The sequence below is a fragment of the Dipodomys merriami genome, unplaced genomic scaffold, assembly GCF_024711535.1.
Source record: "Dipodomys merriami isolate MVZ:Mamm:240054 unplaced genomic scaffold, mDipMer1.0.p SCAF_4, whole genome shotgun sequence".
In the NCBI taxonomy this organism is placed as follows: Eukaryota; Metazoa; Chordata; class Mammalia; order Rodentia; family Heteromyidae; genus Dipodomys; species Dipodomys merriami.
The window spans coordinates 56,569,739-56,586,129 of NW_027205603.1; the positions used below are offsets into that span (position 1 = coordinate 56,569,739).

The following is a 16,391-nucleotide window of genomic DNA, read 5'->3' on the forward strand; positions in this document are numbered from 1 at the left end:
CAATGGAATATTATGCAGCCATTAGAAATGACAAAATGATGGCATTCGCAGGGAAATGGATGGAACTAGAAAAAAAAATCACTTTGGGTGAGGTAAGCCTAGAGCAGAGAGACAAACAGCACATGGTCTCCAATATGTGGATGTGAACTCCAAAATGCAAGGCGTTATGACAAAGTAAACAGGACTCGAGAAACAAAGGATCTCCACTCAATTTGTCGTATCATTTCTAAATGATTCCATGTTCTTGACCACATATATGGTATATATATGTGGACATCTGACGGAAGCTAGGAGGAAGACACAGAATCAGAGAGAAATGGGAAAATATACAACAGAGTGGCCCCTCAGCTGTACTGGTCATTGATGAAAACAAACTAAGCATTTCAAGGGCAGCGATAGAAGGGAGGGAATGAGGGAAAGAGGACACAGTTTACAATAAACAAAAGGAAAGAAATGTACATATCACCCGATGTGAAGAAATAGTATTGTCAAAGCTCATAGAATTCACAAACATTATAGACCATGATAATGACAATTTGTCTTGTGAAGTTTAAAATGTGTTTGTGACTTTAACTATCACTATCTCATAATAGTGAAATTTATGTACACTTAATCTCAAAAATTTATTTAAAAAACTAATACATGATTGACATGGTAACCACTGAAGCTATTTCATTTAGGTGGTATCAGTTGGGAAGGATACACTATAAAGAAAAAGTTCAAATAAACATTATGTTGATATGCCTATAACATACCAATCTATTCTCTCTCTCTCTCTCTCTCTCTATATATATATAGCAAAATGTTGTATGTTTTGATATCATACATGTAAGAAATTACTGACATTCATACTGATATTCATAATAATTTAAATGAGCACACAGAAATAATATGAGTTATTTTCCTTGGTGTACCAAATAGCAAGAGTGGTTGAAGAGAGACTTTAGTCTTTACCCTTAACTACCTTAGGGATTTTGGACTGTGACTATTATTATTTAATATAAAGGAAATATGTTTTAAAATAGAAAAATTATCGTGAGGTGAGGTGACAGCTCCTAAAAGCAAAACAATATTCATTACCACAGACAGAAGAAATGGAGTTGTATGCATTTTATGTAACAAACTTAAGACAAAATACTTTGCAACTTAAACCTTTTTATACAGGCTATTCATTTATCTGTTAGTTTGAAGTAACTTCTGGAAACATGTTTTCATAATTTCCATTTGAAGTTCTCAGTTATCTTCTCCTTTTGACATTAGGATTATATCTGCAGAGAAATAAGTGACGTTAAATGACATTTAGATAAAGGATCCTGTATTTTTAACTTTTAATGTTCCAAAGCCTGTCAAACTAGTCATACTTTGGCAAGCAGGATGAGAATGTCAATGCTGTGCTCAGAAAATAAGTATTTTTATTTTCTTTTTACTTTGATGGATATTTGGTAAAAATAAATATACCATATTTGCATACAAGAGCACAATGAACCTAAAACATAATTATTCCTTACAAAACCTCTTACAGCAATTAAACAAATACAGCTGGGCTAGATGTCATCTTGACTATAACAAACCAGCATTGTCACTATTTTCAGTACAATGTCATTTTTAAAATTAGAGAATCATGAACTTGATTGCAAAACAGATTCAGAAATAATAGTACTTTTTGAAAAATGTTGTTCTCCTCACTGGTACCTACTTCTAAAATGGCATTTTATTAGCAGTTAGAAAGTAAATATAAGGTTTGGTGAGTCTTAAGGAGACTAAAATTGTGTTCAATAATAATTATAATCACTCATTTAGCTCCTCAAAAACCTGCTTTGAAACTCTATATAGTTTTTGTTTTTATTCATGTGTCAATTATAACAAATAATTAAAAATTCACTCATATTTCTACTAAAGAAACCTCACAAACTTATAAGCCAGAACCAGGTAAGTGAATGCACTCATGGTGAACTTCCTTCTACCCGACTCTATAAACATTTTTTTATTTATTTTTTGGTCGGTTGTAGAGCTTGAACTTAGTGAGCCTGAATGCTGTCCATCAGCTCTTTTGCTCAAGGCTAGCACTCTGCCATTTTAAGCCACATCTCCACTTCCAGTTTTTGAATGGTTAGTTGGATATGATAATCTCATGGGGACTTTTCTGCCTGGGCTGGCTTTAAACCTCAATCCTCAGATCTCACTCTCCTGAGTAGGTAAGATTATAGTGAGCCACTGGTGCCTAGCCTTTTATTTTTATTTTTTATTGTTATTGTAAAGGTGATGTACAAAGGGGTTAGTTACATAAATCAAGTAAAGAGCACACTTCTTGGGCTGGACACGTGGCTTAGTGGGAGAATGCTTGCCTACCATGCATGAAGCCCTGGGTCCAATTCCTCGGTACCACATAAACAAAAAAAGCCAGAAGTGGTGCTATGGCTCAAGGGGTAGAGCACTAGCCTTGAGCAAAAGAAGCTCAGGGACAGTGCTCAGACCTTGAATTCAAGCCCCAGGACTGGCTAAAAAAAAAAAAAGAGTACATTTCTTTTTGGACAATTTCACCCTTCTCTAGCTTTCTTTTTTACTCCTTTCCCCACCCACAAGTTGTGTAGTTCATTTTTCAACATAGTATCTAATTGCTGTATTTGTTTACCCTTTGTTACTCCATTCAAATTTAAAGTACTTTATGGTAAAACTCATTATCAAGCTCTAAAGGAAACCCAATTAATTAACAGGTGTTAAGGTAATAGAAAGAAATATATGTTAAACACAAAACATTCTTTAGATGAAAGGACTAGTGTATACTATATGGATAGGAAGCAATTATTTAATCTGCACATACAATAATTCATTTTGTATGAGAAGATTAAAAGTACCAGAGGAGCTGGAAATGTTGCTTAGCAGTACAGTGCTTCCCTAGCATGCATGAAACCCTGGGTACAATTCCTCAGTACCACATAAACAGAAAAAGCTTGAAGTGGCGCTGTGGCTCAAGTGGTAGAACACTAGTATTAGATACAGAGAGGCTCAAGGACAGTGCCCACAGGCCATGAGTTCAAGCTCCAGGACCAGAAAAAAAAAGAGAAACCTGAAATCAAGCCTTACCTAAAGAGGTCATCAGCAAGAGACTCTTCCTTTGCATGTTGTTTTTGCACCTGTAAAGATTAACAAATTCAAATGTTTTCTCAATAGTTTGAGAAATAGATAATGAATACTGATAAGGCTGTATAGTAATCTTGAGATCTCCATGTCAAGTTATTACCAAGCCTGTAAGATTTTGCCTCTACAATTTCCCATTTAATAGATCTTTTCTGTTTTCACTTCCTGTTAAGATTACTGCAAAAAGTGCTCTGAACGAAAAGCTGTCTACAGTGAACACATTGACAGCTTGTAAGGATTTAAAACATTCCTTTTGAAAGAATTCTTTCATTAAATAAAACAAAACATTGATCTGGGGTCAGCTAGACCATTGATGATGTAATAGGGGACTTAAAGGAGGACATAATCATTGTGGTGACTAACTCTATACTTTCCCAAATCACATCTCACTTCTTCAAAGATCATGAGTACTATATTTTGTTAATCACAAAACAAGCAAAATACAAAAAATCAAAATCCTGCTTCTAATATTTCATGATTCTGCTTTTTCATGATTCAAACTCTGCCCAGGAACTTACCTTCTCTTTCCCTTTGCTTTATCTATCCACTTTCAAGATGCATTCATTTAGTAATTACCTACTGCCTACTATGTCATGAAACATTTCTGGACTTTTTTAAGAACAAAGGTTTCAGGCCACCTTCGTTGAAATCTTCTGCTATGAAGAACTACCCAAAACTAAAATTTTACCTACAGAATTTCTAGGATACTAATCAACTTCTACCTTCTGTTGCAACTGTTTATGTAGGTATCCTCTTCTCAGTAAAACATACGCCTCAGTTTCATAATTTCATAAATGTAAGTGCTAAGAGGGTAAGGAGCAATTTTGATTGCATCTAAATTTTATCTCACAAACTTTAACTTGTAATTTTGTTGACTACATATATTAGGTATATGATATATGCATATATAGAAATATCATAATATGTAAAATTTTAGTAAAATGTATGTAATTCCTTCATATTTTAATTTTGTTATTATTAAAGGTGCTGTACAGAAAGATTACCATCTCACAATTCGGGTAATACATACATTTCTCTTTTAGACAATGGCACACTTTTCTTCACTTGCCCCTACTTCCCTCTCCTGTCCCTGGCCTTAAATTGCATAGTTCATTTTCCATATAGTGCATAATGAACAGAATGATTCCATTCACTTTCTTCCCTCCCTTTCTACATACCCCCTAAGAAGCAGAAAAAGAAAAACTATACATACACATCACCACCACAACAATAACCACAAGAAAAATACGTTCATTCAACAATTGTTTCCTAGAATTTGTTTTGATAAACAGCACTGTACATGTTCAATATAGTTCCACCTTTGGGTTCCTCCCCTACTGGTATCCTACTTTGGTCTGTTTGTATATGAATGCCTAGAGTCATGTATAAGTTATAATGTCCAAATATATTTTACATCTACCTTCCACATACAAGAGAATACTTGTGTCATTTGTCTCTTGGAGTTTATATCACTTAACATGATTTATTCTACATCCATCCATTTCCCTATAAATGACTATCTATTCTTTCTAATGGATGAGTAAAATTCCATTGTGTATGAGTATCGCATTTTTTGGATTCAGTCATCTATCATAGGGCATCTGGGCCATTTTCAAATTTTGTCTATTATGACAGTACAGCAATGAACATGCATGTGTTATGTGCCTCTATGGTATACCTGTGTGTAATATTCTGGGTAGATGCCCAAGAATAGTATGGATGGGTCATAGGAAAGTTCTGTCTAGTTTTTAGAGGAAACTCCAAAACACCTGCCAGATTGGTTGTACTAGGGTTCCTTCTCCCACATCTTTGCCAGCATTTGTTGCTATTTGAATTCTTGATGAGATGTAACTGGAGATAGAATCTAAAAGTTGTACTTCCTTTATGTCCAGGACTGTTGAGCATTTCCTCATGTATTCATTTGCTATTGTAACAACTTCTTTGGAGAAGTCTGTCTTAACTAACTCCACTGCTCATTTGTTGGTTGGTTTGTTAGTTTTACAGAAAATTTTTTGAGTTCCCTATATATTTTTGATAGTATGCCTTTGTCAGATGTATTGCAATGTGTTGGCTGTCTTTCTAGTTTCATAACTATGTCCTTTGCTGTGATGAAATTTATTTTAATATAAGCCTTCCTATTTTTCAAGTCTCTCTCTTATTTGCTGTGCCCCTAGGAATCTTTTCAAAAAGTTCCTGCCTATGCCTATAAGTTCTAATATTTCTCTTACTCCATCTTACAATAGTTTGTTGAGGTCTTTGATCCATTTTAGTACATGGTGACAAACAGGGATCCACCTTTAGTTTTCTATATATGGATGTCCAATTTTCTCAACATCATTTATTAAGAGGCTGTATCTTTGTTCTACCATACTTTTTGGCTCACCTGTCAAATATCAAATAACACTGAGTACACAGCATTATTTTTTGAGTCTTCTAGTCTGTTCCATAGATCTTCAGACCTATTTTTGTTATTACATCTCAAAGCTTGGGTTGCTTTTTTTCTCTCTTAAAATTGCTTTGGCTATTCAAGGTTTTGTTTTCCCTAAGAAATTTTGAATTTTCTGTCAGTGAAGTCATTCAGATTTTGATGGGGATTATGTTCAATCTGTAGGTCACATTTAGCAGTATGGCCATTTTCACAACATTAATTCGATATATCTATGAAAATGGGATCTTTCCAGTTTCTGATTTTGTCTTTGATTTCTTTCTCCAGATTTTTATAGTTTTCATTGGAGAGATCTTTTCCTTTTTTGGTTAAGTTTATTCCTAAATATTCTATTTTTTTTAAAGCAACTGCAAATGGAAATATTTTTCTGACATCCCTCCTTTGCTTGTACACTGTTGATGTAGTTATTTTTGTGTCCTGTAGTTAATTTTGTATCCTGCTACTTTGCCAAAACTGTTGATGAGCTTTAGATCTTAGGTCCTTCAGATACAGGACTATATCATCTGCAAATAGGGATAATTTGACTTCTTCCTCTTCTATGTGAATCCCCTTTAGGTCTTTCTCTTGCCTTGGTGTTCTGATAGGAGTTCCAGAATTATATTGAAATGGAGTGTTCCTGATCTTAGAGGAAATAATTCTAGTTTTTGGCTATTAAGTATGATGTGAGCTGTTAGTCTATCATATAGCCTTTATGTGGAAGAGTGTGTCTTCTGTTTTTAGCCTTATGGAGCTTTTACCATGAATGGATGCTGGAGTTTGTTGGCAGGGGAAAAACCCTTACTTGATCATACTGTTTCTTTTGATTGGTGGTTGAATTCCATTGGTAAGTATTTTATTAAAGGGCTTCATGTCTATGTTCATCAGAGACTGGCCTATAGTCTCCTTTTTTGTTGGGTCCTTATCTGGTTTTGGGATGGGTGTAACACTGGCTTCATAAAATGTTTGGTATGAATCTTCCATTTCTATTTCGCAAAAAATTTTAGTATTCGTTTATCTCAAAAGGTCTTATAGAATTCAGCTGTGAATTGAGGGGCCTGGACTTTTCCTTGTTGGAAGATACTTTTTTGTCAATCGTGGGGCCTGAACTCTGGGCCTGGGTGCTGTCCCTCAGCTCTTCAGCTCCAGGCTAGCACTCTAGCACTTTAGACACAGAGCCACTTCCAGCTTTTTTCTGCTTATGTGGTGCTGAGGAATCAAACCCAGGGCCTCATGTACGCAAGGCAAGCACTCTACTACTGAGCCACCGTCCCAGCCCCTGGAAGACTCTTTTATTACTTATTTGATCTCATTGCTTGTGATTTATATTTTCTTGGTTCAGCTTAGACAGCTTGTATGTCTCTAAGAACTTATCCTTATTTGCTAGATTTTCATTTTACTTGAGAATAAATTTTAAAAAGTAGTACCTCATAGCCCAGCACCAGTGGCTCATACCTTTAAATCCTAGCTACTCAGGAGGCTGAGATCTGAACATCACGGTTCAATGCTGGCCCAGACAGGAAAGTCTGTGCGACTCTTATCTCCAATTAACCACCAGAAAACCAGAAATGGCACTGTGGCTCAAGTGGTAGAATGTGAGTCTTGAGCTGAAGAGCTGAGGGACAGCGTCCAGGCCCAGAGTTCAAGCCCTACAACCAACAACAACGTAAGTAGTCCCTTATATTCTTCTGGATTTCTTAGATATTTCTTGTGATGTTACCTTTGTCATCCTCCAATATTGTCGATTTGAGTCTCTTCTCTTCTTTTTTTCCATCCACTTAGCTGGGAGTCTGTCAATTTTATTTTTTTCAAGGAACAAGTTTTTTTCTTTTATTGATTCTATGCATGTTTTTTTTTTTTTTTTTTTTGTTCTCTAAGTCATTGATTTCTGCCCTAATCTTTATTATCCATCTGGTACTTTAAGGTTTTGTTTGTTCCTGCTTTTCTAGTACCTTTAGTTCCATCGTGAACTGTTTCTGTTTTCTTTATGGCACACTAAAAGCTATGAACTTTCATCTCAACAGTGCTTTTGCTGTATCTCAGAGGTTCTTGGTATACGTTTCTGATTTCTTCCTTTATTTCTTCAGTGACTTACCTGCTATTCAATAGTGTGTTCAGTCTCCAGGTGTTTGCATGTTTTCTGTAATATCTTTTTTAATGATATCTAGTTTAATTCAATTGTGATAAGACAGGATACAGGGAATTATCTCAATCCTTTTGTATTTCTTCAGGCCTGTTGAATGTCCTAGGCTACAATCTATTTTGGAGAAGGTTCCATGGGCTGCTGAAAAGGATGTGTATTGGGTGGTTGTTGGGTGAAATACTCTGCATATGTGTATTGCATATGTGTATTTAAACGATTTGGGTTATGGTGTTCTTTAATTCAAAGGACTCTTTGTTGATCCTTTGTTTGGCTGACTTGTCCTTTGGTGAATGTAGGGTGTCTCCTACTATTATTGTGTTGGAGATCTATCAGTTTTTAAAGTCTAAGAGTGTTTTATATATCTGGTTGTTTGATGCATATATATATATGTGTGTGTATAGATAGATAGATAGATAGATAGATAGATAGATAGATAGATAGATAGATATAGATATATATCAAGCACTTTCCTGAATATTTTACTGTTAACAATTTATATTTTTATACTTGCAAATACTCTTTGTTTTCCTTAAAAAACCTTCTTTAATCTTCATTTTAACTTCATCACTACCCTTACACTATCATCTCAAATTTAACCATAAGGATAAAGAAACTTAAGAAATGCATAGAAAATTAAAAACCAATCTAATGGAATGCCTGGGATTTAACTAGGTCTACCTTGAGAAGAATACAACCTCTGCTTCTAAGTCTAAGTGACTTATAGGGATTCAATCTTTTTTTTAATTGTCAAGGTGAGGAGTTACAGAGGGGTTACAGTTGCATAAGTAAGGTAATAAGTATATTTCTTCTCAAACTTGTTATCCCTTCCCTCATTTTTCTACTTTTCCTACCATCCCCCTAAGGGATTCAATCTTATACACAGATTATCTTATTCAATCTTATACACAGTTATCAAAGAATTACTGTCATCACTCTTCTGATATTCCCCAACCCAGATGCCCCTAGGTACATGAATGGATCCAGAAAATTATATATATATATATATATATATAAAACAATGGAATTCTATGCTTCCATCAGAAAGAATGACATGGCCCTGTTCGTTAGGAAATGGAAAGACTTGGAAAAAAAAATCATATTAGGTGAAGCAAACCAGATGCAAAGAAACATACGTCCCGTGATTTCCCTTATTTGCAATAATTAGTATACATCTAGGATACTCTTATCTGATGAGTAGAACAGCTCAAAGCTATGTGCATATGATCATATAAGATGATGCTAAGCAAAATGAACTCCAAAACATAGACGCACAGGTTATTCTTTGTTGTTGTTACTTTTAGTGTACTATGTGAATTTTTGTTTCTTTTGTATGTTCTTCCCCCTATGGTATATCCCCTGTTGTCATTGTATTTGAGTCTGGTACTCTAGTATTGCATTTATGTTTACTTGAATTAAGGAAAGGAAGGGGAACAACAGAATGGTGAGATAAAGGTCAAGGGGGGAATAGATTCAACAGCGATATACACAAGACAATATGTTAGAAACGATCTGTACAACTTGGGAGGGGCATGGGGGGGAGAAGGTAGGAGAAAAAAGAGGGAAAGAGTAACAAGTTTGACAAAACAATGTACTTATTATCTTACTTATGTAACTATACATCACTCTGTACATCACCTTGACAAAAAAAAGAAAAGAAAAAATACAAAGATGACAAAAAAAAAGATCTGAGTCATCTTATAGACTTTCAAAATTCAAATCAGTTCAGTCAAAAATTTGATGTATACAAGGAAAATACCCTAAATTCAAGCTAACTTCAGGCATTGAACCACTGATTATGAAAATTAAGACTGATCTGAAGCAGAATTAGAGAAAGAATGACTAAAAGGAAGGAATGACAAGGGATGTGAGGAAAGAGTAGTAGGAAGCTGGGAAAATAGATGGTAGAAGGGGCTCCATAGCAGAAAAAAGGATGCCTTGCACAATAAATCTACTCTAGGGGCTGGGAAGGTGGCTCAGTGGTAGAGTGCTTGCCTTACATGCATGAGGCCCTGGGTTCAATTCCTCAGCACCACATAAGCAAAAAGAAAAAAGCCGGAAGTGGCACTGTGGCTCGGTAGAACGCTAGCCTTGAGCTGAAGAGCTAAGGGACAGCGCCCAGGCCAAGAGTTCAGGCCCCATGACCGGACCCCCAAAAAAACAACAAAAAAAATCTACTCTAGCAAAAAGAAGAGAATTGGTGGTTTAAAAGTAGACAGGTGGACCCACTGCAACAATGAGATGTATAAGTCGTTATGTCGAAAATGAACTTTACAACTTTGGTGCGGAGGGGTGGGGGGGGCGCGGAGGATTGGGTGAGGGGGTCGGAGGGAGGATGGGAAGGGGAAACAAAGGAGGAGGCTACAATGCTTGATAAGAAATGTACTCATTATCTTGCCCATGTAATTGTAACCCCTCTGTACAGTATTTTCACAATAAAAAAGAAACGTAAAACAAATAAATAAATAACTGTACAACACAGTGAATACCTCTAATTCCTAATAAATGCAGAAAAAGGTAAGCAGTTACATCATCATTCTCCCAACTCCTTCCCAAACCCTAAAACCAAATTACCAAGATGCAAAAGCAATAATTAATTAAGGAAAAGAGTTTAACCCAACCCAGATTTGATAAATGTGTTGTGTATAGACCAAGAAGATTCTGATGCGACTGGTTCCTAAAACTGTCCTAACATGAAAAAGGTCCACAAAACTAGCCCTACCTGAAAGTTCTTACTAATGTCCAAATTTGCAGGGAAAAAAGTATCCTCAACAAGGAATGCAACTGTTGGCAGAATACTGGAAAAGAACTAACGGCACAGGAGGTAAAAAGGTGAGACTGACACTGACTAAAGACAAAAAAGTTCCAGGGATCCCTGACAAAATTGGAGAACAACCAGAAATGCTCTGTTATTCTCTTCTAGGACAGGATGCATGCCTGATATAAGAGATTTAATTCTAATCCATAAAGTGAGGTTCAAGGAAGCACAAACAATGTCCATACTCTTTGCAGAAGGCAGAAAACAAGTAGTATATACGCAGAAATATGCAACTTAAAGCAAAAATCTCATAATGTTTTTTATATTTTCCCTAGTCTTAAAGTGAATCTCAGAAAATAAAATAAGGTGGAAGGAATAAATATTTATGCAAGTTCAGCATAGTCTTCAGTTTAATTTTCTCCTATCAATCTTCCTCAATTTGCAGTTCAGATTCTCACCTTCCTAAAAAGGTGAATCTTAAGATATCCTAAAGAGATGTCTAAAACATCGTCACTTAATGTTTAAACAATCAATTTCTAGGCTTTAGGCTTTAACTTTGTCATTGTTATGTGTACTACTGTAATTCTTCAGAATGAATACTGTATTTATAAAATAATAAAGATAATTTTTTGTTTTTTGTTGGTGTCTGTGTGTATGTGTGCATGCATGCTGTTCTAAGTGATGTGAAAGAAAAGTAGATAAAATGCTAGTAGAGACCCCAAACAGAAAGATTACTGTATACAGAGGAATAAAAGATATCTGTTTTGTACTTACTGAAGGAAAAAAAATTACATTTATTTTCTGAGACTTGTAAGAGGTTCATTTTCAATAAGCTTGATTAAAATATCAAACCTATTTTTATGTGTTTCCAGAAACTGGTGTACACAATACATTTAGATAGGTTATAAGATTTTCTTTGTGTTATGTAGTCCCTTCACATTCTTTTCTGAAGGAAAGAATTTAAAAACCTCACTTGAAGCATATTATAACAAGCTAGCTATAACTAATTATTTTCAACACATAAAAACTGCCTGAATGACTTAACAGGTTTTAACTTAAAAGTGAGGGAGAAGATATAGCTCAGTGTAGATGCTGAGAGGGGAAAATGGTCTCTATTGGTAAAAAATAAGTAAGACTAGATAAACACACCTTTTCTGGAGGAAATAAGCCTGAATATAGGACTCAAGAAGATCCTACAAATTACATTTTAAAGTAAATAACTAGAGCTGAGTCCTGGTGGCTCATACCTGTAATCCTAACTTTTCAGGAGGATGAGATTTTAGGACTGTAGTTTGAAGCTAGACCAGGCAGGGAAAGGCATAAGGCTATTACCTCCAATTAACTACCCAAAATTAACAAACAAACAAAAAGAAAATCCAGAGACCCTGAGATCAAGCACCAGTACACACACACACACCAGAGAACGAACACACACACACACACACACACACACACACACACACACACACACACACACACACACACACACACACACACACACACACACACACACACCACCCCCCACCCCGCCACACCCCCCCCCCCCATCACAAAGCATATAGTCAGGAAAAAAACGAGCAGAAGGAGGAGGCCCACCCCCCCACCGAGACGGGATGGACGGGAAGGGAACCGCCCCCGAACCCCACCAGGTGGGACAGGCTCGGGATGCCCGCCCGCCCACGTGGGGGTGGGGGGTTGGTTGAAAAGACAAACCCTTGTGTGGAGGGCTGACTTTCAATAGATCGCAGCGAGGGAGCTGCTCTGCTAAGTATGAAAACCCGACCCAGAAGCAGGTCGTCTACGAATGGTTTAGCGCCAGGTTCCACACGAACGTGCGTTGCACGACGGGAGTGGGGAGAGTAGCAAAAAACACATCAACAAATAATGTGGTGGTTCGTTTCATTAGGCAAAAAATATTGATAGGGAATAAGATTTAGAAAAAAAAAAAGAAACAAATATTATTAATGAAACATACAAAATGTTGAATTAAAAACTCAGTGGATGACCCAATACAATCTAGAGTTGAAGACAGAAGTACTGAACCAAATTAGCTGAAGAAATACCAAAAACACTGCCCAGAGGAAGACATAGAAGTCATTTAACAAATGTCAAATTGAAATTCCAGAAAGAAATAATAGAGAAAACAGGGAAAGCATAACTGTTGAAGAAAATGAAAAGTTTTCAGAACTACTGAAACACAATTCCTGATTGTACCACTGTTATACTGTGCAATATTCTGCATAAAACTATGGCTATCCTTTTCATTATTATCTTTTAGTCTCCTTTAAATATCTTTGAGACTTATTTCTGTCCTTAACTTAGGATGCATAGTTAATTTGTCTTTTAAATCCCACTTTGTATGTGGTGCATGTGTGTATGCGCATGCCACTTCTGGGGTTTGAACTCATAGTTTGGGTGCTGTTCTGGAGCTGCTTTTGCTCAAAGCTAGCACTCTACCACTTGAACCACTGCTTCTTTTCTGGCTTTTTGGTAGTTAATTCAAGATAAGGGTCTCACCAACTTTCCTACTGGGGCTGGCTTTGAACTGTGATCCTTAGATCTCAGCTTCTTAAGTAGCCAGGATTATAGGCATGAAACACTAGAGCCCAGCTTTAGATACCACCTTTTTTGTAGCTAACAAAAATCTAGAATTTCATAACAAAATGTTATGGAAAGGTTAATCTTAATAGTCTATATTTAGTATCTTTCCTGAGTGAATGACCCCAAACCAAATTAATTTTGGTTTTGAGAAGCATATAACGTTATAACAAAGTGCAATACAAAGAAGTCTGAGGACCTAGATTCCTACTAACCTCCATTTCCTGCTTCAGCCAGTCTTCTAATTCTGCATTCTTTCGAGCATGATGAGGTATTAGATCAGATCCTCCAATGATGCGTGGAAGTTTTCCTGCTCCAGGATATATGACCTGTTAAGTAGTAAAAGTTGGGAGGTTTACATATATTAACAAAGATGAATAATTTTTTAAGAAAATTTAAAAGCAAAAAGTATAAATACTGCCTAACATAGTGTCAAGGATGTTTAAGAACCTATAATTGAATGTGAGAGACCCAATTCTGTGCTAGACCCATCTTGTTTAACCCTTTAGTTTTCTAGCTATTACAATACTGAGATTTAGACATGTTGCTAGGACTCAGAAGCTAAGAACAATTTAAGAGTTTAAAATTTAAAAGAGTTTTTATTTTAAAATGGCCTTGGCCTCTTATTACAAGTAAAGCAACTCAGTATATGAACATATATACTGAAATTTAAAATACTCTGATTTAAATGTTTGTACCCTTGGTAGTAATAAATGAAAATTTATGTTTTTTGTTTTTTTAGGTCCGGTCGTGGTCCCTGAACTCTTGGCCTGGGCGCTGTCCCTCAGCTCTTCAGCTCTAGGCTAGCGCTCTACCACTTGAGACACAGCGCCACTTCCGGCTTTTTTCTTTTTGCTTACGTGGTGCTGAGGAATCGAACCCAGGGCCTCATGCATGCAAGGCAAGCGCTCTACCACTGAGCCACCTTCCCAGCCCTGAAAATTTATGTTTTTATACATTATTGTAGTTTATAGATCCTTAGCAGAAAATATTGGGGATGGTAATTTACACTTTGACATTGTTTACAAATAAAGGAGTACAACAAAGAGGCAATTTATGAAAGGGTCATATAAAACACTGATAATACTTAAGTTAGAAGGTAAGTAATTAGTTTAATATTTCTAAACAAGATTTTGAAATTTTAATGTGAACTTGAAAGAAAATTTTAATTTATTTTTCATCATTAAGCTATAATTTAAAAACAGAGATCCATGCCATTGATTTACAATGAAACTTAAGTACCCAGACAAATTCTTTGGAGAAAAATCTTTTTAAACATCTTTCTATATACATTATAGATTGAATTTCTTAGAGTTAGAAAATAATTTTGTTTTGTCTAGGATAGCATTATTCAGGGTTTTACTTCTTTCCTACCCATTTTACAATAACTCTGAGCTCCTATACTTCAATTATTAATAGACCTCTTTTGCTTCCTCTTTGATATATAGTATGTCTGAATTCTTTTTGGTAATACCTGGATTTGAAGTCAGCACCCCACATTTGTTAGGTGGGTGTTCAATTGCTGAGATCCCTTTAGGACTTTTTCCACACTCATTATTTTTGACACAGCATCATGCTTTTTGCCTAGGCTCAGGCCTGTACACAATCCTATTTCTTATACTTCCAGATTTAATTGGAATGAAAAAAGTATACCACTATGCCCATGTATTGGTTGACAAGCAGTCAGTGAACTTTTGCCTGGGGGTAGGGGGGGCCCTCAAACCAGTCTTCCAGATCTCAGCCTTCTAAATAGCTATGATTACAGGTGAGAGCATTCCCCAGCTAGAACTGTGCTTAAAAAAAAATTAGTTACAGTGGAAACATGGGTTATACCGTGGGGGAGGGATGTACAAAACAACATAGAAATCATCTTATAAATATGTTAAGAGACAATTGCATGAAAGGAAAAAAAAAACATTTGAATACTTATCTTGTGGTTCATTCCTCTAACATCAACTTATCTGACCTTTTCTGCTTGACTGAGACATATACTAGCTATTGCAAATAAGGGGAACCATGGACCTGTTTCTTTGGGCCTGGCTTACTTCACTTGATGTTGGTATAATTTGTGGAGGGGAAGGGAAAAAACAAATCATTTAACTAGGAATACAGGTGGACCCATTGCAACAATGAGATGTACAAGTCGTTATGTCGAAAAATGAACTTTACAGCTTTGGTGGGGGGGGGTGGGGGGAGGATTAGGTAGGGGGAAGGGGGGGAGTATGGGAAGAGATCGGAAGGGGAAACAAAGAGGAGGCAACAATGCTTGATAAGAAATGTACTTGTTATCTTGTCCATGTAATTGTAACTCCTCTGTATGGTATTCTCACAATAAAAAATAAATAAAAATCAGTTACATAACTCAGGTCAAGAGTGTATTTCTTTTTGGACAAGGTCATCCCTTCCCTCGCTCTCTCAGGTTTTCTCTCCTTCCCATCCTCATCCACAAGCTGCAAAGTTCATTTTCATCGTGTCCACTGCAGAATTGTGCTTTTTAAGCAGAAGAAATAACCTGTTTTTTTTTTTCCTTTTTTTCAACAATCTGCTTTTATTACTGCTTAATCCCAAGGGTATTTTTAAAAATACTTCAAACAATGCCCTCCAATGATGCAGTTTAAAAATTACCTACCTTTTTAAACTTCTTGAAATTCTTGAGTTGACCATAATTATTATTTATCCCACACAGATTTCTGGAAGTGGTGTTACTAACCACTAGTGATCTAAATTCAGTCAGTAGTACCTTTCTTGGAAGCATTTCACTACTGTCCTGAAGTTCATCATTGACCTTAAGAAGAGTAAAATGGATAGATGAAGAAGAAAAATGACTTATGATGTAATAATCTACAAGGGAGTTCAAATAACTGAAGAAAATAGCAAGAAGGGTTATTTCTGATATTTGAACTTTTTCTTTGGAATCAAGTTATATCCCTTTTAAATCAAAATTAAGTTACCCATGTGCGCTATAAATTTGAAAACAACATATTCATGTGTACTCAAAGATTAAAAGCCATGGAGTATTTTACCTTAGTAACTTAGTCTAATAAATACTATCTTAATGAATAATACATATTCTTGTAAATATTCTCTTGATTTGAAATCTCAGTATTGTCTGGTTCTTTTCAATAACGTTTTACACCAATATTGGCTTCAAACTGTAATCCTCAGATTTCATCCTCCTGAATAGTTAGGTTTTAGAGGCATGAGCCATCAGTGCCCAGCCAGAAAATGCTTAAATTCTTCATAACAAGCGCCCTCTCCCTTCCTACTCTGTGCAAAATGTAATCAATTTATTCCCTCCCTCCCTAATTTTGCTAAAGCTTAGAGTGGACCAGACT

The 16,391-nt window shown here is 35.9% G+C and overlaps 1 protein-coding gene across 1 annotated transcript in view; it reads right to left on the bottom strand.

Moving 5' to 3' along the window:
- Positions 1-1,095: 1,095 nt before the first annotated feature.
- The window catches only part of Nbn (nibrin), a 39,475-nt gene continuing 24,179 nt past the window's right edge, over positions 1,096-16,391 (bottom strand). Inside the window, exons 12-15 of the mRNA XM_069991029.1 lie at positions 15,686-15,841; positions 13,272-13,385; positions 3,085-3,134; positions 1,096-1,268 (exon numbers count right to left, since the gene is read on the bottom strand). Of these exons, the coding sequence (XP_069847130.1) occupies positions 1,238-1,268; positions 3,085-3,134; positions 13,272-13,385; positions 15,686-15,841 (351 nt within the window). The 3' untranslated portion in view covers positions 1,096-1,237. The remainder of the gene's footprint in view (positions 1,269-3,084; positions 3,135-13,271; positions 13,386-15,685; positions 15,842-16,391) is intronic.